This window comes from Bombus fervidus, chromosome 16 (genome assembly GCF_041682495.2).
Source record: "Bombus fervidus isolate BK054 chromosome 16, iyBomFerv1, whole genome shotgun sequence".
Classification (NCBI taxonomy): Eukaryota; Metazoa; Arthropoda; class Insecta; order Hymenoptera; family Apidae; genus Bombus; species Bombus fervidus.
The window spans coordinates 1,774,084-1,799,137 of record NC_091532.1 but is presented as its reverse complement, the minus strand read 5'-3'; the positions used below and the strand labels follow the sequence as shown (position 1 = coordinate 1,799,137).

The 25,054-nt window shown below is 37.6% G+C and overlaps 1 protein-coding gene across 1 annotated transcript in view; it reads right to left on the bottom strand.

The window, feature by feature from the left end:
- The window catches only part of LOC139995856 (uncharacterized), a 55,715-nt gene extending 30,905 nt beyond the window's left edge, over positions 1-24,810 (bottom strand). Inside the window, exon 1 of the mRNA XM_072019742.1 lies at positions 24,160-24,810. Coding sequence (XP_071875843.1) covers positions 24,160-24,288 — 129 coding nt within the window. The 5' untranslated portion in view covers positions 24,289-24,810. The remainder of the gene's footprint in view (positions 1-24,159) is intronic.
- Positions 24,811-25,054: the final 244 nt, after the last annotated feature.

Below are 25,054 nucleotides of genomic sequence, written 5' to 3'. Positions count from 1 at the left end.
CCTACGTGATTGGTTGTGACAAGTCACCTTGTTTTTAATCATGTGTCAAGGTATCCCCGTGGCTTTGGAGTTTTGCGAGGACCGTATTTACCGCAACATGCGGTCGATGATGAACTTTCGATCATTTGATCGGCGGATCGTAAACTTCTTAATCTCTTTCTAAGAATTGATCGTCGATAATGATGTACGTAAATGGAACAGAATCGCATTTTTTAAAGAGTTATTACGAAATAATAAATGTGAAGAGAGGAATTTCGAAGAAATTTGAGTCTGACTATCGTAGTCTTGCAGATAAGATTGTATAGTAGTTTCGTTCAAATCTTGGAATTCATTACTGAAATCCAAGGAAAGTATATCTCAAATCACATTAATATATCGGCAGAGTAAAATATTCTTTGAAGATAATCTGGTATAAAATTAAATAAATGACTTTTTGAAAACAGTCGGCTATTATTACACCAATAAAAGTTAATCAGGTAAATTTCTCACGGAAGTCCATCAGATACATAATAAAAATTAATATTAGCAAACGAAGATTTGTCATAAAATTAAAACGAGCGATCGTGCATATTATCAATGATTCCTTCGTACATCTCTCAAGTTAAAACATGTAAGAAAAATACGATTGATTAAAACATAATTGAAAACGCTCGTTTTGATTTTCGAGACAGATAAGGAACAACTAAAATTTCGATTTCACATTTCGTCTATGCATTTTAAGAATGAATTACTGGCATCGGCAATTGCCAGACAACTCCATATAAGTTTCGAGTGAAAAAAAATAAACGGTATGTTTTTTAAGAAAGTAGGTGAGCTTGTACGAAATGACTCGGCACATGGGTCCTACATAAAGCGAGACCGTAACTCTTTGCGGATTTCGATCTTCGAGCCGTCTTATCTGTCGCGATGTTCATTTTTGTATGATGACCTCGTCGCGAAACGATCTTCCAAATATGTAATGCTCGCAGCGTGTCTGCTTGCTCTTAGCCATCGGCATGACGTAATATTCCAGCTTGGACGAGAGTCGCGTTCGCAAGTGACATAATTTCGCGATTACGCATGAGGACGATCTATCGCGAATTACGTCCTGCCCCGTCTCACGAATTTCAACAGTGGAAAAATTCTTCGTTGAATTTATTCATTGAAATACATATAAATTTGTATCAACCTCTTTCACTTATTTTTCGTATCGATCGCGATCCTTTATGGTTAAAAAATTATGTTATCTTATGTTCGACGAAAATTTAAAGAAATCGTCGTTAATACGCGTGATCTTACATTCGAATTTCACGTGAAAGTGTTTTGCAAGTATTAAATGCCGTTTTGTCTGACACAAAAGTTCGAAGAGCAGCAACGTTTTTCTTTTCAGCACTTTTCAGGAAATAATCGGATAATTCGATTTTTGTTCTTACTCGTTTCCTTAAATCAGTCCTCGTCGCGTCCCTAAAATTGCAAATACATAGTGCAAATATGAAAATTATTACTTCGAACGAAGGAAATAATATTAGACGTTACATCGTGCAAAATAGAATTTCAGAGCTGAACAGGTAATGTTAGATGACTAGCTTCCTGTTAGACTTTAGTCAATAAAGCTAGGCGGAAGCGTTCGCTTTAGCAATTATTTTCTGAAGTACTATTCGTCTCTGTATTGATTTTTCCTTTTAACCTACATACTTAGTACCTAAAACGTAAATTTCAGTGAAATATTCTTAAACCTCCTACTACCTATATTATTAAAGTATTTTACGTTCAAACGTTTCACCCTTCAAGTTTGTATAAATTTACCTGAGAATTTTTCTTATGCTTTAAATCGATCTCTATCGATTTTTGCTTAAATATCAGCAGATATTAACTAGATTATCATTGTGCGCAAGTTGCTTGTTTAACACCTTGTATATAAGGTATAGACAGGAGAATATATTGCTCTCGTATATTCCACCAATGGTAAAGGACGCGTTAAACGACACAACAGAACACATACTGTGTTACACGTTTTAACTGATAATCTACAATACATCGTGAACGAAGTGCACCACTTAAGCTGAGAAGACTGTCCTTGTCGGCAAGTTTATGCGTTATGAATATGTATCCACGCCAATGGAATCGCTGTTTTAATATTGAACGTGATATCTAAGAAATTAATTGTCCTACTTCTTCCCTTAATATCACTCTGTTTCACGTTACATGTGTCAACTTTAATACGACTTAAGGATAAAATTTGTCGTGAATTTTACACTTGTTAATCCTAATCGTTTGAGAATTTCCTTTGCTCTCTTAATTGTTCACAACTCTAGATAATCTGGTTTTTAATAATTTGCATTAAAAGTAACGATGATTAGAGTACTTTTTGTTTTGCTTGAATTTTACAGTTTCTTAATCTTTCTAAATATGCTTAATCGTGATTTTAAATTGTATTGTTATTGTATATTTTGATTTGATATTGTATATTCTCTGTAATAATAATCTCACGTACAAGTAACTTACACTTATCTTCTTATACGATTTCTTAAGTTACGTATATTAGAACATTTCTATCCTTTCTCCCCGCCTACCGGCAGTAATACTACAGAACTAAAAGCGTATAAGTAAAAGGATGATAAAGTATCTTTGAGATATCTTCAGAACTTGTGAAATGATGGTGTTAACGTAATCGCGAAGAGCATGTTCCAGCATATGCCACCAGTTCTCAGTTTTCACCGAATAGCGGACGTTTACGAGATCCGTTGGTCCAAATATTTATATTATACCGTTTAGGTTCCTGGATCTATGATGTCACATTTACCGTAAAACCTTCTAAACAGTTCCTTTTTTCTTGGATCGTCGCGAAGAAGCTTTACCAACTAAATCGTTCCAAGTTTTTCGCATGTTATAACATATCGTTCTTGTATGAGTAAAATAACAGACTTCGTAATTCTGTGACTTTATATGGCAGCATGGAGTAAAGGAAACGATAGTAGATAATTTCAAAATCTCACCACTTTTTACTCGAAATAAAAAAAAAAAAAAGACTAAGAATAAGGTCAGTTTCTCCTTCCTCGTATATGAGTAATATAAAATTTTCCTATGGCAGATATTATGAACCATCGTAGATGATCAAGAATAAAGTATGTCAATAATAACTTTAATAATCAACCAATCCTTTTAGAACGATACATCTTGTCGCGTTAATAGGACAGAAACGCGAATTCATTAGATCGCTTTAATTTCACCGTATTCCAATCGGTCGATTACCACGATATCTCGTTCCAGTGACACGAAATTTTAAGCACTGATCCTTTTCCAATCGAGATACGAAGATAATTGAATTCGAATTTTCTTCGTTCTCAGAATACGATACACGATCGACAAAATTTTTTAATTATCTGCCTCCGTCGTACTTGCGCCTTTTATCCGGCTGATTTTTAAAAACCGTTCGTCGCGTGTTTCTATTTTAAAGACGGCAACGCTCGACTTTCCTCGTTTATCGAACGGAAAGAGAAGCCTCTCTCGAGCAAATTACACCCGGCGGGTTTAACGCGCCACTTTAATTTCCCCCATCCCTTCGTCGTTCTGTGAACAGGGCACCACCCAACTGATTACGATTGCAATGCCGGACATTCGACCGATAAATGCACGCCAACAATGGTCGGTGTACGGCGACGTGGAATTAACGTATTGTTAAACAAGTTCTACTCGGGCAGGTAACGCGCGTATTCACGGCGAGATCGCGGTACAGCTCTTATCGAACGTACGGCGTTATGCCATGGGGTTCGTGTTCCATGGTGAACGCACGATCCCGTGTCCGGCGATAGAATGAATTCGATACTTGGAATTTTCCTGCGATTCAACTGCAGGGGATTTCTGCAGTCTCGAAGAGAAGCTCGTTTCGAGTGTACTTTTTCAGTCGTTAAGTATTCTAATTGTTATCTTGCAAGTTGCGTGGTAAACGGGTTGTGCCAGTATTTATATAAAGTTCGACGATAATATCAGGTTACATTGTTTGCTCATTTTTAGCGATTTTATTTGGGAGATATTTCAGAATATTTTTGATTTTGAAATACCCGCAGCAAAGTCGTGACTGTGGAACGTTCGAAGGAAAATTTCTCACTTCGATGCGAGTATTCACGGGAATTCCTACCGCTGCGAATATTTTCATCGATTGATAGCGATCTGTACGTTTATGATCAATGCGATTCGCGTAAAGTAAAGAGACGTGGCTCGACTTACGCAAACGAGTCTATCGGGGAATCACCCTTTGCGTTGTAAGCGGGAAATCTGAGAGACGATAAAGCCATTCGCGGGTAATCGTTGTTGGCTAGTACTAGGGAGGGCTCGATTCGTTGCGCGTTGCCTCCGGTGAAAAGCAACGTGACGCTTAGTTAGGCGTTTCACCGCGATAACGATAACCAACATTGCTTCTCGTCGACAATAATCCAACTTGACCGTGTTCCGTGCTGGATATACCGGTACATATCTGCTATTGTGGTCGGTCGATATGCACTCTTACTGGTTTATTCTTTAATTGGAAACACTACGGTATTTATGGGTTAATGAACGCTTGGAACGAGTTTTGGATTATTCAGGAGGGGCATTAAAAAGCGGTGCTGAAATTTCTTGATAACGTAGCTTCCGACATTTCGCAGATAAGAGATTTTGCGAACGGTGCGTGTAAAACGTATCGCAAGCGATACAGATATCGGTCGAACATCGTATCGGTAACACGGCTGCACCAGCGATAAATTATTAAATACTTTCCCTTTGAACCAGAATTTCGTAAAGATATGTCAAACGATGACTGATTATATCCGTGAGCATATTTTACAAAAAGAATAATTCATACTTCGGACAGTCACGTAACGCGAAAGATACGCCAAGTTAAACTTTCCAGCGCTCCTTTAAGGAGTGGTAGAAAAAAAATATGAGGAGCCTTTATACGCGCGATTAATTGCGATACCGCGAAGCAGACGTCGTCCCCCGTTGCTTTATGCAATCCGATTTTCAGTTCAGATTGGCCCGAACCGGTCCAATTCGTTCTGAGACCGGTATCGGTGTAGTGCCGAACTCGTCGAACTTTCTCAGCGAAATTATCAACATTAACCCATTTATACCCATGACTACGCGAACGAAATTTTTATCGGTGATTAAATATATTAAATCGATATAAACGACGTCGGTGCTTTTTGCAACGTTCTGTCAGGAAAATCAATCACGTGCTTTTACTTCGATGATTAAATCGTAAAAATTCATGAAATCCCTGCGATGGTATAACGAGAAGGAAAGGGCGGCACGAAGTTTCTTCTGAAACCTATACGATTCGAGAGTCGGGAACGCTAAAGGCTAATGCGGCGCATAACAAAAATTCTTCTCTGTTCCGCGAACCCTCCCATTCTTCTAGCATCTCTAACTCGCCAAGGCTTCCACGCGAGCAAAAGGACGAATCAAAGAGGCAGACAAAGAGAAAAGATGGGAATTAGCATCCAGGGGATCCCAGAAATCCTTCTAACGACGAAACGTCGTGCACGGTGTTCGTTTGAAAAGTTTCTAAGAATTGAATTTGTCTTTCTTCAAGCCGGCACAATTTGCAAAATAGTAATCTTCGTACAAAGTGGTTTTCGCTTGTTTAAAACTCTTCTACCCTAGAAACTCGACGAGACAGAAGCTTCGTAATTCGAAGATTTATATCCTTCCCTTGAGTTTGAGTCACGCCATGGCTTCGATTCTGCATACATTGTCATTTCAACGTATTCGTTGGAACGTTAGTTGGTGAAAAAACGCATCCACTCTAACCATAGTCTAACTGATGCAGCATGCGAAGTAGTCCGCCGTCGTTTGTTCGCCGTGCACGCAGCGAGATACCGACGAGAGAAGCGAACAGGTAGGGGGTGAAACAAGCTCGAACAGCAGAAGAAGAGAGGGCGAAGAGGAGGCACACGGTGTACGGAATCTGCATAATGTGCAGTAATATTAAGCGTCCTCAGCTCTTGGCCGGATGACGCTGGCCGAGCGAAATCGTGGCCAGACACACTGTCGATATCTGTATATACGTATAGGGATGTGTTGTACCGCTTGACTCATTTCTCCGTCTCTTTTTCTCTGGCTACGAGATTCTCGTCGGTGTTCGTTCTCAGCGTCCTTTTCTTCGGCTACCTCGCCGTTTCGTTCTCTTTTTATTTCCGTTGCATCGATCTCCGACCGGCATCTTTTGCCACGTCGCGTTCTCTCCTGCTGTCGCGTTTCGTTTCCACACGAATCCAGCAGTCATCGTCCAAAGGGAAAGAACGATACTTAGAAAATAACGCGTAAAAATGTCAGTCCGTTACCGAGCTCTCTCACGTATCGCGATTGAATTTCCCGCGATGAATTTCATGCTTGCAATACCGTTTAATTTTAACAAGATCTATCTTAATTATAAAATTACGGATAAATCGAACTGCAATGATTTTATCCCTTATAACGATAAACCTACCCACGGTAGAATATTATTGCGCGTTTCAAATTTCAAAAAGCCTATATAATGATACTGATTTACGATAATGAAACTGATTTACTTAATCGGTCAAACCTATAGAACTTTGTTACTTGACAAGTAAAGATCAATCTTACGTTACACTTTAACCAGAATTTTTCTAAAAGGACTAACGAAAATATATTATCGCTATGTTTTCGAGCTGGTAATTTACCATTATGGCCTGGTGATTCCACAAAAAGACGATAAGTGGTGATTCCAATTATTAATTTGCAATTAACTCGTGCACTTTCGCAAAATTCACATATCGCTGTTACGTCCAACCGTTTCGATCGATTCAATCGGTGTTCGAATATCTTTTAAGCAGTGGGTAATGTACATACACCGTTTGGTCGATTACATAAGCGTCACCGGCATGGCATCGTGAATTTATCCTCTTGTTCTTCCTTTTTACTTTCTTCGTCGCGTTCATTTCGAGGTTCTTCCGAATTTTTTCTTTTTTAGAGGCTCTTTTTTCTCTTGCGCGCTCCTTTTTTTAATTCCTGTAGTACCGCAAGGCGGTATATGCCGCCTCGAACTCATTTTTTTAATTCTGCCTGGATCATCCTCGTTACGCGCGTGTTAACTTCTCTTTCCTTTCGCATGCTCGGTTACAACGACCTTTCCCTCTTGCCTCTTGCGCGCATGGACCGACCATTACTTCTTCCTCCTTTTCGTTTCGTTTTTCTTTCGCCTTTCGCTCCGTGAAATTTCGTTTTTGATTCTCGCTGTCCTTCTCTCTATCTATCCTTTTGACGTACGCGGCCGTGATTCATCATGATTTCGCTTTATTGAAAACGAACAAGAACTGCTTGAGAACGTTTGGCAGGGATGCTTAATGAAAGATATCGAGAACTACGAAGCATTGTAGCGTGGAATACGTTTTTAATGGATATTGATGGCTCGAGCGGCTTTTTCTACAAATCTGGGTAATTATTTGCAACATGCTTGAACGAACAATGTGGCAACTTTAAAGATTTTAAGATAAGAAAAATTAATGGTATTAAAAATTTTGGTTTTTTAAAATATGATAAATCCTGTTTAATATATTTTTAAGATGTCAGCGAGTTTCAATTCGTACAATATACCGTCGTTTCGAGTAGATTAAACAGTCGTTTTTATTCTTGTCAACAAGATATTATTCGCCTGAGAAGTTGTTTTGCGACCATGTATATTGAGGAATTTAATAAATTTCCTAAACATTATTCAAATATTACAGAAGATATTATAAGCGAGTAATTTTAGTTACATAATTCTAGCCAGAATATTCCAGAATACATACCAAAGCATTGAATTTCGAGCTGTGTCGCTGAGGAAGCTGCTGAAAAAGGAAATTCGTTGAAAATTCCTCCTCGAAAGCTGCTAATCGAGCTTGGTTTACTTCGTGTATTGAAAATAAAAAAATATTCACGATGGAATGTACAGTCTCGTAAGAAGCAGAGAAAATAAAGTCATGAGAAATATCGCTACGAACCGATTGATTTGTGTCAAGTAATTCTCGAAGAGGCAGCCGCGCTTCCTTCAGCATGCACTCGAGCGTCGAGTTCCGACCTCTGTGCGGTCGCTTCTTTGTATGAAAAAGGAAATTTACTAAAAATCCGTGGTCAAGAAGTGCGTACGATACGGAGCTTCGTAAGTGGATAAGCATCGAGGGAACAACTAACACGACACGCCGCCGTCGTTATGCAAACTCACCGCATGTCCAGGACAACGGGAATTACCCTTTAAATTCTTTTCCTACGTCCTCTTTTCCCTACCTCCTCTTCCTTTTCTTTCTCTCCTCTCTTTTTTGATTTTTAAGAACTGCTCTATAACGTCTTTCGCTCCCCTTTTTGCGACTTGTTTTCTTCGGTCTAAAACGAAGCATGAAAAAATTGATCAGAGGGCTCGTATAAAATATCGGAACTCGTTTCGCATTCCTTTGCTTCTCCTTTCCTTTCTTCGCCGTTTTTTCTAATCCCGCGCCTTTTGATTCCACCCTTCGACGGCCGCTTGTTTCCATTCTCTACCGATTCTTGGTTTCTTCTCAGTTCGATATCGTTAAGACGTTGCCAATAGTTAATTAGTGGTGAATCGTTTGACGACGGGTTAATTACTTTTTTTTAATTACATATGTACATATTTCTATAATAGAGGATTTTACGTAGCTATATTTAAAATCAATATCGTAATCAATCTTTATCTATGATGCAGCTGTTTAAATTTTTAAGTCGACATTTCTATTTTATGGAACAATTAAATAGAGAGTCATGTTTTTCTTTTAATTTAAATAGAATTTCAAAGGAAACTTTGACTCGCGCCTTGCGCGTATTTCTCTTCGTCGTCACATGTCCTCGGTAATGGAATGATCTTATGTTTACTAATTTCAGAGTTGTACTGCTGAATTGGAGAAAATTTGCATCTTGAAGCTAATTTCCGCATACTTTGGGTATTAATTTTCATTAACCGAGTTTCAAGCACGTACAATGAGAGCGACAACGCGACAGCAAAGTCATAGTTCAAAGTTGCGGTACTACTATAATTATATAGGTGATGCGTTTAGAGTTCCCGAACAATTAGCGAAAGAGTAGTTTGAAATTTCTTCGAGTTTATAAACGTAGAGGAGAAGAGAATTTTGGTTAGGGGAGACAAGATTTTCTTTCATCTCTTAATTCAAACTTTGAAATCGTTCATGTAAATTAAATAATAATAGTGATTCGTCGCAACGTATGTTAAATTTAGATAAATCTCCCGGAGTACAGAGTCGGTCGATTGGAATAAGACGTTGTTTCTTTGATAACTTCGATGAAGTTAAAAAGTACCACTCTTGATAAATTAAATCTCGATAAATCCGCCAGACAATAGAGTCAATGGATTCTGGTATAACGTAGGACGTAGGATGTTAGAAAGCGAGGAGAGGAAGAGTTAAAACCCCATAAATGGCTTTATTCAAATCCCTAATAGGTCGGAAAAGGTCGGTTCTCCCCAACACTTGTTCAACAGGGGCCGGTGTATCGCTATAAACGAGCCGAGTGTCTGACTCGTCTGAACCTGAACGCCATGTCTGCCGGCAGAAATGCTGACCCCCATAAAAGAATCCACGTGTGCGTACGACACATGTGAATCGCCGCCTTCTTCACCCATCGATACGTGTCCGTGTACGAAGCCGAATCGACCGGTAATCGTGCGGTAAATACGAGCTTCGGGCGTCGATCTCACTATCGATACACACGAACGTTATTATTTAGCACCGCGTTCGACATTTTTTTTATTCTCCCCTCTATCACTTTTTCCTTTTATTTCGTTTGCCTTTTATCGCGAGAAGGAAGTAATTACGTAAAAATCGCGGCAACCCTTTAATCTTTCATGTCCTTCTTCCAGCTACATGTACGCGCGAGCTTTTTTGTTTCGCAGCAATATTTCATGTTTTATATAGATTTGTATATGTAGCAAGGTGCTCGTTTCGCAAGTTTGTTGAGTAATGGGGATTACATAAGCACCTTTCCATTGCAATTTGAAAACTCAATAAGATCGGGACGCGTAAAGGTTCGTAGAAAAATTGAGAAATTAATGATGTTATATGGGAGTGATTTAAAACGTTTTAAGTAGCCATTACAACTGTTTAAATCGTTGAAAACAACACACCGGTTGTCTTATAAAACCTTTTTACACGATACGTAGAAGAAAAAATACGAGTACTGTCATGGTATGAAGTGTTTTGTGCCAGCCTGTTAGCCTATTTTTACTTATAATAATATATTTTTATGTTTTATCGTAATGTATGCTTTGAAAATTCCAGATATTACATGAGTTACGTGTTCGAAAATATAACATTATGTTATTAGACGTATGACACTTTTCTTGGTTCTTGTTGATGTTTAATCATTTTTTCTTGAATTATTCATAAATAACGTATAAATGAACTTTGACATAACGTAATAACAGATTCGCTGTTAAAAGTTACTTTGAAAAATGGTCACTTCGACTAAAATTACATAGCGAAAACTTCATTTATTATTAGATAATCTATCGCGTACATGCATTCACTTTAAACGCACACAATTGAAACTTTTATACTACATGCGTACAAATTACGCTATTCTTATAACGATGATATTGTTATTTGTAGTTTATTATGTGAAAGAATAAAAAAAATGTGACCGATAATCGATGATACACGATAAAATATCTCAGATATGAATCACCAAGCATTGTAAAATTGTGTCAATTTACGATTTACGATCTTTGAAATTAACAGACTCGATATGCTAATAGAAATAATGATATATCTGATGTAGAAAAGTTTTTTATGCTGTGTCCACTCATCCTAAAAAAAATGATTAAACGCAGAAAAATGTATCTTTTCCACTATTAAAAACAAATAATTTTTATTGAGAGTGTAAAAAGATGAAACACGCGGAACTTCAGAGTATATAAACAATGTAAAAGTCGATATTAAAATGATTACCTGCGATAATTAAAACACAAGAGAATGTTATTTCATAATTAATTAGTAAATTAATTTATTTCATGTAATAAAGATATTCGCTAATCGATATAAATTTGAATATTGGAAATTAAATTGGAAATTCATGTATTACTTTTCATCGTAAATATGCATTGGAGTACGTATACTTTTAATGATATTCGTAAAAATTGCATTTTTTAACATTTACAAAATTTTCTCATATTACAATTCAGCGTTACAAGTCTGAAATTAACGACAGATCTTCCCGAAGATACTTCGTATAATATGTCATACTGCATCTTTTGTTTCTTGAAGTACTTATTGTTAGCATTGAACTCCCGTGTAATCTTAAACGTTTTGATGCACTTCTAATCAGTTGTGGTGCGTTATGCGTTTGTAGCACAAGGGTCGAATGTCAAGTTTATGCCTTGTGTTTGTAGCGACTCTGACCGTGTAAGAACAACATTGGCGCCAATTGTAGCGTCTTCGCCTTGCGAGTCTTTTTCTAACATTCGATTCACGGAACACAAGTATTCATTGTATTACTCAATTTCCTGCATTCTTTCATTACTATCATTGACACAACGCCCCATTCTTGATTGCTCTTTGTCGGCATTGGTTGTGTCCGACTATCGATTTAAGACGATAAATGATCATCAGCATGTCTATTTTATGGCATTTGAATGAAACGAAATTACTCGGTCAAGAATAACTAAATTGATGGTTTATTCGTTGTTATCTTGTATTTAAACTAATTGTGAATTAAGAGTCGAGAAAAGAGGAAGATCGAAAGTATCAAAATTTATATTACGATGTATCGTAGTTCTTGCTTGCGATATTTTAACTCACGTAAAATAATTCTTTTGTACTCGAGAGTTGATGATTAATATTTTCACGGGACGTATATATTAAGGCTACGAAGCGATAATTATTTGCTATTTTTCTGTGAGAAATTATGTATTTATATGCGCGTAATTATTGAGTAATAGTTAAAATTAACATACTTGCGTAACATTGATCGCATGTCTCGAATTAAAGAAAAATGGAACTTACACATATACATATGTTAAGATGCTTCAAGAGGTTAAGATTTTAATTGGATTTTACGATATGATAAATCGAGACTTGTGATTAAATTGCATGTAATAATTACGTAACCACATGCACGAGAAATTTAGATTTTCGAACAATTTAAAGTTTCAGCTACTTCAATATTTTAGTATTTGTCGAATCTGTTAGGCGTAGTGCCAAAAATTCAGCCTTTACGGCCTGAGATTTTTGAACGTAATTGATGAAAAAGTTGTACGTAATGGGTCTTGTCCGAGTAGAGAATAAAAGCTGGAAGATCGCGTGTCGAGGTGAAAACGGAAGTTCCAAGCGATAACGTGTTACTTAACGCGTCAGCAAGTGATTAAGGTCAATAATTCAATGTAGCCTTAAGAGATATACAAGCTGCATGCTCGTGGCTTTTCGCACAAACTTGGTCAAGTGTTTTTTTATCATTTTTTTCATAAACGGTTATACAACTAAATATTTAGAATACAAACAAACTTTAATATCGTTCCGGTTTTATCGTATCGTTCTGTTTTACACACGTTAAGACCTTGGTAATAGAAAAACCTGAGGCGCCCTATATTGTTCAACATAAACCTAATCTGGATCTATCAATATACATATTTTTATGTATCCTCTCTCTGTCTCTGTCTCTCTTTCGAACAAACAAATAACACGAAGGAAGACAAGATTTAAGGAACACTTGAAACATCTTGCATCGTTCGATATAGATCTAATCATCGCTTCTCACTGTTTATTATTCCATGTAATAAAGATATTTGCTATTATATAGATTATTGCCACTTTGTTTTTTCTCTTTCGAAGAGAACAAGATAAGGAGGACAAGAATCGGAAAAACACAGAAAGAATCAGCAAGTATAACTTCGTATAACTTTCGTCTTACTTGACAGCGTTATTCCGTTATTCAGACCATCTACTCTACCCGTTGTCCAGTTTCTTCAAATCAATACATAAACGTAAAAAAATCGCGATTGTAAAATTCGCTAAACACGCACGAATCGTCGTATAATCGTGTCACAGCGGTGGCATATTAACGAAGGAAACGACACGCGAGTTTTTGTCGCGTCTCAGCTCCATAATTTCGTGTGCAGTGTAATGCGAGAGCAGCGAGAACCATGGCTTCCCTACTGTCTTTTATTTATCGGCGACATGTGAGCGGGAAAAAATATCCAGGTTATATACATACATCGAGAGCGCATCTCGGCTGGATACGCGCGGAAATAGAAACGGATATGCGGTCGGTACGCGCCCTATTTTTGGGGATCGATCCAATGAAAGCGGCCTACCGAACGCCGATCGTTGGATCCCTTTTGTCACGTGCCTAATCGGTCGCCGCTTCCTACCACGTTTCCAGCTTATTTTTCGTTTGAGCGCGTCTAACGAAAAGCGCTGTCGATGTTTGTCATGCCTGTCAGCCGAACGTATTGGTCGACTTGTACGATTTCGATGGGTGTGCTTGCTGCAGCTTGGTTTTTGCGCTTTTCGACGATAATCACGTAGGGTTTCGAACATTCCGTTTTCTTTGCACGGTACTAGAATTCCATTTATCTAAATCGTTATTTCGTTCACTGGCAGATAAATGATCGATGTAAATGAAATTCATATGACGAAAGTTTATCGATTGTCCTTACTATTTATGATTTTTCACGCATGCGGGGAAATTTGTATTTCTGTTGCAGGTTGATAACGATCGACACGATAGAATCAGAAAGTCTTTGGGAGATAGTCGTGAAAACGTTTATTCAAACACAAAGGAAAAGAGAAAGATTATTTAATCTGGTAGCTAAATGACAAATTAGTTTGTAGCTAAATAATGATAATTTTCATTGAAAATCAAGGAAGCGCGTAAATATTGTTTTTAGCAATTGTACATCATGTTCTTTAGTCTTCGCATAATATTATTCGATCAACAACGAAGTTTAATTTAAATTAAAACAATCTGAATTCGAATCGAACGATCAGACCTTTTCACCTGAAAATCTATCGAGAACAGGTCTTTTAGCGTGGATTAATCAACCGCCTCGCGATTTTTTACCAAGAAAGACTCGTCGCTGTATACGTAGGCTCGTTTGGACTCGACTGGCAACCAGCCTCGTTGTTCTATTTTCTCCGGCCGAAACAACGCCTTAAAATTCCAACGATCGCAACGGGAACGTGATACGAAAATCGTATGTATAGAGTTACGATTCCTCGACGACCATGCGATCCTACGCGAGAAAGAGAGAAGACGAAATGGTATTCGAGAGACCCCTTGAACTCCAGAGTTTCTTCAGATAATGTGTATCGAGGTTACCACGTTTCGTAAGAGATAGATTGCGTCCACCCTTAAACGTCCCACATAGATTAAACGACGTTCTGGTAACGCTCGTGACACCGTTACTCGCGCCTGATGTAATTTACCAATCTGATAAATGTCTCCATTCGTGTCCGATTCGTGAAATCCGCCAAATTCGATGCTGCCCGCGGCAGAGTTTATTTCGAGTAATTAAATCGAAGCCTACGAGATAAACGCGTCTCGAAAATACGACAGATCTATCCGCTACGCTTAATACAATTATGAAATTAATTCGCCCGTTTTTCAATCCATTCGACGTCAATCTCTATCTACCACCATTACTTTCGCGCAAACTATCGCGAAAGGAAGTTCATCGATCGACCATATTCGACGACTGGCAATACCGTCGAATCTCGGCAAACGTCGCGTCGCGTCGCGTCGGGTCGTTTCATCGATTTCATCCCTCGAAATTATTGGCGTTGTGGCATCGCCGCTATTATTAGCCTTTCTCGGTATCGTCGATTTCCATGAAACGCCGAGAGTCGCCACACCATATTCGATTTACGATGCTCGCGTTCACGATGATCTCAGCCGACCAACGGCTCGTGGCGATAAACTCGCAACGCGGTTCATTAATTTTGGTGCTCTTTTTTCTTCTTTTTTTTTTTTTTGTTGTTGGTTTACCGAGAAACACACAGACAGGCGAATGGTGCAAGGTTTGGCGGGCCGAGAGGGTGGTACGAGCGCTCGTGCGCTCGCAAGGAATACGGCGGGTTATCGCGATATAGCCATAAACAGACCGCTTATTCTCCTTTGACGAGTTTCTACTTGTGTTATCTCCGATTGTCACGCTGAACTGTTTCATTCACGTTTATAATAAATAACTTTCCGCCGGATGTTACTGATAGCTTAGGAGAATTGATATCGTGGACCCAGCGTGGTTCGTGATCTGTGTATAACGCTATCGACGTTGATGATATTTGTACAACTATACTGTACAGTAGAACTTCTTTATCTGAACTCTATTCGTTGGAACTTTTGATTAGTGTCCGATTTATTAAAATCCTGCTGATCGAGTTAACTTATCTGAATGTGAACTGTGTTACTCTTTGGAATGATCATGTAGAGGATCGATCGAATTTTATTATATAGACTATACTAAGGCTTCCCAATTTCCAAACTTTCATGGACCAACTTTCGAGATAGACAAATTTTTGCGATATATATATTTTTTTTTGTAGAAAATAAATCATCCGAAATATCGTTCAGTTAAATTCTTATAACAACAGCGTTACATAAAAATGAAATTGATCAAGAAATTATTGTAAATAAACGATTTTATTAAAAAAAAATATATTTATAAAGAATATATTATCCGTTTATGTAATTCTTGTTAAACTGTTCGATGGATTTGTAAATTTCTGAAAATTCTTCATTTTTGTTCGTTGAAATTAAATTATATTTTTCCAGAAAGCTGAATGGTTTATTATCGGGTAAACAAGCAAAAGATTATCACTCGTGGTGTGACGCGAGCGATATCACTGGAAATGGCCTCGAATAAGTAACAATTAAGTAACTAAAGATATGAGGTAACGGTAAAAACGACGCATTTGTTAATAAATAATTTTAGACCGTGATGTCACGCGTAACAGCCTTCACGCATTGAAACTAATATCGTGCAGCGCTTTAATGGTCAACTGACAATTGCTGATCCGTCTCGCGGCATAAACCACATCAATCACGGCTCATAACGATTTTAGATAAACGATATACTATAAACAACGCTTGATCGAGCTCCAGCTCAGATACCTGATTAAATAATACAAATAGTTAAACATAGGCTGATATTAAGCATTACATAACGAGAACGTCGAAACATTAATGTTTGAAACTGGTCTTAAATTTAGCATCGATCAATTTTCAATATTATTAGATAGAGCTTCAGGAATCAATTAAATCTCGATTAAATTGAGATGCTTGACGTTTTGATCAGCGATTGATGATTAACGATCAATATCTATAATTACCGACTGACTAATCCACTAAGCCGCTGAACGATCGAATCGCTGGTGAACTTTCTGCGCTTAATTTCATCGATCGATTAAACCAAACACGATTTCTTGCGATTAATGTTTTTTCAATCGGCGAAATTAATCGATCGATTAATTCTTTACTCGTCCAATGTCAAACGCTGTATCTTTATTAACAATTACATAGTTTTGATGTACTTCGATAGCTTCAAAAATTCTAAATCTAATTCTAATAACTTTAATTTCAATTCCAATAATTCCAACGTATATCGGGAACGTTCGCGTATAAATTAAAAAGCAATCTGACGCGAATAAATATTTTCTGCAGCAAAATTATACTGGATGTAGTCGGTGCATTTGCAACGAATGAGATCAGATCGTGATGTCACTGGCAGGCGTTGCTTATTTCTAAATAACTGACACATGAATTAGCGATGACGGCCCAGTGACGTGCAACCTGATTAACGTTGTATCGCGCGGTACTCGATTCCATTACGTGTAACCGCACTTTTCTCAAATTTGTAATATGTTAATCCGACATACCGTAAATAGATGTATCGTATTGTGCGGTGACTGAACAAATATTTGTATGACGTCACGCTTTGAAATTGCTTATTACACGCGCGATCGATTGATCACCACCAATTACATTCTTTATCTTTCGTAATGCGTTAACTTCGATTCTAGAAAATATCTCCATTTCGTGATTGCAATCTTTTACACACAAATTTCACGTAATTTTGTCATTTCTTTTTGTCATTAATCGTTGTCACAATTTTATTCCAACGAAGTTATCGTAACAATCAACATTACAATATTGATAACCGACGATAAGGCTTTGCCCATGACGTATAGAGACTGCTATAATTATTCGACAAGTGCGAGCGTCGTGATTAATCTCGAGCGTAATGAATTTGCATCGTTCCATCTTCTCGCTAGAACTGTTTGCGTGCCTACTGTACAATGAAAAGAATTAGCCGGCACGAAATATAAACATAACGGGGTTAATGGTGGTCAATGACGTATTTGCATACAACAGTTCTAGAAGGTGATGTCATTCGCGTAACGCGTTTTATTGTGACCGACACTGTTAATGTATTCGCAGGTTCTACCATTAAGAGGTTTCCACGTTGCGAAGGACATTGTCATTATCGCAGATGTAATTTAGGAAGCGAATTCGAAGGATGTTCGACCAAAATTTTTACTAATATCAACGATTACGCTTCTTATTAAGAAGATGAAACGTAATTTGTTCGTTTAAGTCAATGAATGAAATTAAAAACTATTTGTTGTATCATTGAAACCTTAAATGTACGGTTCTTCGTTTAAATTGTTATTCCTGTTAGATATAGCGAATTATCTAAACATTTTCTGTTAGTTTACTAAATAAATTTCAATAAACCACGTTAATAAGAACAATGCAAATGCGGCTATTCGGCCGGTCCTTGTATATTTCAATTGTGCAAGAGAACTCTAACCGTACGAACAGTAGATTCTTTTTGGAAGAAGAGGATGAGGAAACTAGCTTCGACATCGAATAGAACGATATTTCTAAGTTTGTAGACGGTGAAAGTATCACGTTCCTCGTAACTAAAGCATCGTTGGACAGGACATCTCTTCCCTATTTTTATTCGACTTCCCTCTCGTTCACGTGGGTGGGACAAGCTTACGTATTTAGCGTCGTGAAATGCAGGTGAGAGTATAATTCAGAAAAACCGTGGCAGGAAAGTGTTTCTGACAAGAGAACGTAAATATTCTAGGAAGATCGCCTGCGTGGATTCAGCTCACGTTTAGAATATAGTTCAATTGTCGATATAAATTTCACATGTCGAAATTTCTCTTTATAACTACTTTGGTCGATACCATGTGTTGTGTTTTTCAATGAATAACGTGGTCCTGCTTAAAATTCGGTCTCTATCAGTTATTATTATTCGTTGGTCAAATTAATCGAGAGCGGTATAATATCGGTTAAAAAGTAAGCTATAATTTTACTTTTATTGTCAACAGAAACGACGAATAAATTTATTTATAAAGTTTTAGTCAAATATATTATTGAATTTTAGAAGAAATAGCTTTGATATTTTCAAAGTATCTCTGTTCGGAGTTAATAATCATTTGCACTCTCAGCGAAGAATTATAACTCGGAGGAAAAATATTTCTATATCGTTTACTTAGCCATTTTATCTATTCTTATAAAACTTTTATAAAATTATTAAGATACATACATAATTAATAACAGCAGTTATGAAAGAATCAGGATACGCTATCAAAATTTCTAAGTAAAAAACGACACGATAAATCTTTTTAACTTAATTAAGATGAATCAGCAGGTTTTTCCTGTGTATGTGAATGCAATGGTATGCAAATTTTTATCTTGTCATGAACAGGGTTGCTCTACGCGACGAGGAAGACCAAATGAGTTGCGCATCCTCGCGTGGTGATTGTCTCCACGCGACAACAACAGGAAAAGTTTATCGTTATCAGAGGCAGACTCTTCCTACAGAGCAACAGAAATACAGATATCGTGAACGAAGTTGTGAATTATTTCATAATATTGCTCGTCTAGAGGAAATGACCGTTTTCTGTTCAATATATTGTTCGATTTATATATTGTTCGACAATTTCAATTATTTTTATATGAAAAATTAACGAAATAATCAAGACCGGATATGTAATTCATAAAAGTAATTGGTTAATTTTCGATATAATTTGAAGCAGATCGATCATCTGTAAAAGATGTGTAATTTATTTTAAATTTTATAACGTTAATTCAACCATAACATAACGATGAATGTAAATGTTAAAAATATTCTGTTCTTTCTAATAATAAAACCTAGTAAAATCGTCTATTGTTAGAAAGAAAAGATCCGAGAACCATAAAATGGTATCGTAAAAGCATTTACAGCGAGAAGTAGCATTTACGAGTCTATTAATTTAACTAGAATGTTAAATGTGATATTAATATAATTCGAGCGGCTAGAATGAATTATTTGTTGGTATTTCGTGTAAGGTAGCAATGACGAAGTGTCTCTCTTTCACGCATAATTTAGTAATAACGGCCCACGTGAACGAGTGTTTAACCAGAGCTGTATCGCGTGTCTCGGATGCAAGCTTTCTCGATTAGTCAAGGTAACACAGCCTTGTATTACAGTTTCACCGTGGACTTTTGGAATAACCTGTGATCGTTGCAGCACGTGCAATCAAACGCTGCCGATATTTTTTAACGTCTCTATTAAAAACTTTGCTTAAGTTAAAATACTTATGACGTAATCTTTGCTCTAAGAATAGCAAATTCCCATTGAGAGATTTTTTGTCTATTTCATTTATTTTATTACTGCCATTAAGTGATTCAAGTATATGATGTAAATAAATGATGATATAAGTACGTATAATAGTAAGAACCATTTCGTTCAGTTTGGCGGAATAGCAGAATAACAAATAACAAATGATAAAATAGTAAAAGGATATCCCTCGTCATCCTTATTTGTTGCCTTCTTCTCAAAAACTGGCTATTCTTCGAACGTTTCCCGGTCTAAACGCACAACACAACAACTAGAAGACAGATTTATACATTTTCATTGTCACATCGATCAGTAACAGTCTAAAGATGAAAGAAGAAATACGAGACCTAACCGACCCTATCGAACGATTTCTCACGATACTGAATGACTTGCCAGCATAACGGGCCACTGTCGGCAACCTAGAAGGAGCAAAAAAGGTGCATAAACCTTTTGACCTAACGTTTATTTCATTCTCATCCCCGTTATTGTCGTATATGTCGCCACCCTACACGTCGACATATTTTCTTTTATGCCCCGTAAAGGATGTGCACTCCGTTCAGGCGTCGAAATCGCCTACACGCTTGTTCACCGGGTGATTTCAACGAGATAGAGGAAGATACAACTGATATCAGAACAACCACGTCTGCGGAATTATTCGCAGACTTTCATCCTTCTTTCTGAATAAGATATTTTCTTCTTTCGCTTCCACGCTATGTCTGCTATGGAAGCTTCTTTAAAATTTGAGGTAATTAAATGCTTGGAAAGTAAAAAAAGAATATATAATAAATGTTAACAAAAGGATAATAGAATCGTAGAAAATAATATGAAATTGTTGGTATTTAGCAATTGCAGGTATAATCTCTGTTAATATTAACTATCCAACGAATGAGAAATTAATTTTCCTTATTTAATAGATTAATTCTAGTAAAATATTGTATAGCGTAATACGATATGCAATTTAGTCCCCAAATATCTTCTCTTCTATAAAGCTGCACGGGATGGAGCGATCCATATTCATTTCATTGTAATACAATACGCTGTAGCGATGTGCATACACATAATTTAGGATGAATCTAATAATGCAATGCTGCGTACAATATCATAGTGTGGTCAGCACGGAAGCACGCAGTGCTAATTATAGAAACTAAATATGAGATAATTAAAGAACTTGAGAGTGGCACAAGTGCAGCTGCACAAGTGTTGTAATTACAAATAGACCGGAAACGGCAGCAAAGTGATATCATCAACCTAAAAAATGAAAAAAAAAAAAAAAAAAAAAAAAATGATACTTTTAACAAGCTTTTTCGTCATATACGTAGTTGAGAACAGAAGCTGTTCTGCTTTCAAATTCGATTGTTTGTAATGGTTAGCCATCAGCATCGGTACTGACGTCACTGGTACTTGTGCTTTTAATAACTGGATTTAACACATGTGTTATACACAGTGCTATTTGCTAGAGGGCTGTGCCCTGACGTGACGGCTATATATAAAAGGGGTACAATTACCTTTGAATTTCTATTACTCTCCGTAAGATTTATAATTTGTCGAATATTTTCGTTGTATTTAAAATATATTGATATTTTCTTCTTTGCCTGTGATTAACAAATTTAATCATATTGGGAATGTGCTAATGGAAAAATTAGATTTCCTTTAAAAAATCGACAAACTAATTATATACTGAATGAAAAGCTGTAAAGTTTACAAAGTTACTTTCAGGTAAACATTTCTTCTTGTTTAAAAATTTGCATTTATACCTAACAGAGAACTTAGTTTTACGCGCAGCATAATTTTGGAAACGATGATAATCAACATTGTAAAATGTATTTGCACCGCTCTAATGTCGCAAGTTAATTCACTATCGTTTAGTCAATGAATGAGAAGTTCAAATAAGAGAAGCAATCAATGAATATTACCCAATATTTATCACACGCAAGACGCGAATTGGTTACATAACAGGATTACACCGTTGCGTAACTGTCTGTATAATTGTAAAAATATCCTCGTATACATTATTCATAACCTCTGCTCTCAAGATAAACGCTTTTAACGGTTTGTGACATCACACACGAGCCACACGTAAACTCAAGTTGCCGAGAGAGGCAGTTTGTGCGGTTTATGTGTATGTATATAATTATACATACATCCTCGAAATACCGAATATCTACTTTTTTCCCTTATGTTTAGTATAATACGATTTCAAGAACTGGGGGAAATGATATAAGATGCTTTCTGGAATTCTGTAATTTCTTGAAATATAATTATATAAAATGGGGTACTATAATTACTCAATATATCATTATTAAAAAAGATGCAATTATCGAAGAAACTGAATAAAAGTTATTTCTTCGTCCCTTTTTGCAATTTCGGAATATTATTATTTTCGAATTTCTTTTTTCTTCAATTTTCTGTTGATTTCTTCCGTAAAAAAAAAAAAAAAATCATATTGATCGAATCACGACTATAAGATAAATTGATGTTGCACACTTCGATCCATACAGTTCCTAGTATCGTGTTGAAAATTGATGACTTTGACGAATGAAAATACTGAATTTGAATGTTAGAGTATATTTTATGTGTAGTATACTTTTCTAAACGCTTTTTTTTTTTACGAAAATAAACGAGGAAAAAATTTCGCGGAAAAGTTGAATATTCTTGCATCAAGTAGGTCGCAGAAATCTAATCTAATCTAATCGATATTCTTGGACTACAGGAATGATTTCACAGAAGTGCTAATAAACTGATTAAATTCTCCGCAAACAATTTGAACTAAATCCACATACGGAGATGATACGACCCATATTTCTAGAGCATTGTAGGAATTAATTACACAGTCAACTATCTCACTAGTCGGCATACATAATGAAATTCAGACGTTTTCTGGTTTATTTGATCAGAACATCGTGCTTATGTAAAATATTAACACGTACCAATGCAATCAAAATATTATTCCAAGCAGTCTACTGATTTTTGTTTGTATTCGGTAATATATTCTAAAGTTCTTCCGTACCTGTTTATAAATGAATAAATTTCTAACTATAGAGATTAGCCGTGATATAAAGTTAGATCTAAATAAAGTAAATATAAGGTAAGATATTAAGTAAATGTAATTAAGATTAAATGCTAAGCAAGATACAAGTAAGTATTACTTTGGAAGGTAATTTTAAAAATGATCAAACGCCAACATCACATTCTCGTACGTATACGTATCCTGTTGTTTTGAAAAATAGATGATCCTTAATAATCTCAAAAACTCTAACATCATATCATTTTCTATACCTAATAACTCAATGTTAGTTGTATAAATACGAGGAAGGAAAAAAATTTGAAAAGATAATGACGTACTAAATAGAATAAATCATTTTATTACAAAGAAATTACTAGGAGGTGAGTTTTGTTTGTAAAATCTTCGATATGGATAATGTCAATTAACTTGGCATCAAAGCCAAGAGAGAAGATACTTGAGAAGAAAGCGATAATGCGATAAATCGAATAGTTGATTCAGAATTGGAAGCTCGACTATTACGTAAAATGTGCGATATTATAAAATTAAGTTTATCATCGCGAAAACTGTTTTGTGCGAATGATAAATGAGGCGTGCTGAATTTCTGGAGTAGAGTCATATTTGCCACGCAATCGATAGAGATCGATGGTAGATCAACGCATAGCCGACATTCTCACGCGCATGTGCCGCGGAATCGTCGTTCGCATTTACGTTCCTAAAAGTATGGAGCGACGTTACGTCGTCTTGCGTTAAATTGTCCTCACCTACGTTCATAAAACGTACCCACGTACGATACAGCGTTCAATTATTATCGACTTTCTAGGTCTCGTGGCGCGAAAGAAAGGTCTCGTGGCATCACGTATTCAGATACTACGCGATAACAGCGGCCTACCGGAAATGAGGCCGGCAACTTGCTTCGGAGAATTTCTCGCGTGCCAACTTCGATCAGCCCCGTTTCGAATGGTGAAAATTCGCGATAACTCTGCGAAATACATTTCTCCTTCTTTTCTCTGTTTCTCTCTCTGTCTGTCTGTCTGTCTGTCTGTCTGTCTGTCTGTCTGTCCCTCTCTTCCGTCTGTATCTTCCTCCTTTGGTACAGCGATTTCTTGCGCAATCGTGCTAAACGAACCGGTAGTTCGGTCGATCAATACTACAGGTCGTAATGAGAGTTCGTTCATTCTCGATCGATATTAGCGAATAGCGAATGATTACTCGAATCGGGCGTTTTATTGCAAATAAAAATGGCTATCGAAAGAACCGAATACGAAGGTACGTACGACCGGTAACATCACTGGATAAATGACACTTTAGCGGAATGAACGTTAATTCCACTCTTCTCTCTTTCTCTTTCTAAGCTACGACAATGAACGCGCGCGACGATGTTAAACGATGACGGTAGAACAAAGTGCAGCACTGCTTAAACCAGCGAAGCGAGAATGGAACACTGTTTCGTTAGAAGATACGCGATTCGTGTAAAAATCCTAGAAGCTAGACAGAATATCTGTGGAGAAGCCCTTTGTCTACGAGCGAACGGTACGTAACTGGGATATTTCAAGGACTCACTCACCACAGCCTCGGTGACCGGTATCCACGTGACGACCAGTAGGGCAAGGACGCAGGTGACTCGCAGGACAACCGGGAACGGACGTAACCCGCGGGCTGCATTGGTTGACGTCGCCGCGGCCCTAGGCCGCATTGTGCCCGACTCTTCTCCTCCTCCTCCTCCTCCTTGTCCCTTTCGTTCTTCCTTCTTCGTTTTCCCCCTCGTTTACCTGTTTACGTCGGTGGAGAGTTGCGAATAGGCCGGCAGCCCGCGAAATAGCCGATACTCTCTGATCCGGCTATTCGAACGTCTCGTTCGTACGGTACACACTTGTGCTCGGATTCCGAGTTCTCTGGTGTGTAGTTAAGAGATGTCGTGTCGTGTGGTTGGAAAACGATGCGGTGGCTGGTCGGCCAGCCTGTCGACGCAGCGCGTGTCGAAGGGCCAGACAGACGGCCCGGTTGGCCCGTCCTCCCGATCGGTCGCCGCTTCGCGCACCCAGACAGGCCTAAGTCAGCGGTGGAGGAGGCGCTCTTCTCTCTTCTCCTCTTCGTGGAGCTGTATCCTTGCGCGTCCGACCGCGTCACGGTGGCGGGTAAATGCTCCCCTCTCGCTCTCTACTCGCCGGTTCTCGCTTCAGTTCGCTCGAGCCAGAGAGACCTACGGCGCGATCGACATCGGCTGAGACCGTGCAACAGTCCTCGTGCGACGCGCGATCGAGCTCGCCTCGACCCGGTCAGCAATCCTCTCCTTCTCTTCCTTCTCCTCCTCTTTTGCCACCTCCTCTTCCTCCTTTTTCTCTTCTGCTGCTCCTCTTCCCTCCGACTTCTTCCTCTTTTTCTCTTCCTCTTCTTCTGCTTCTGCTTACTCTTCTACGCGCTCTTCTCCGCTTACTTCCCTCTCTAACCACGCACACGCT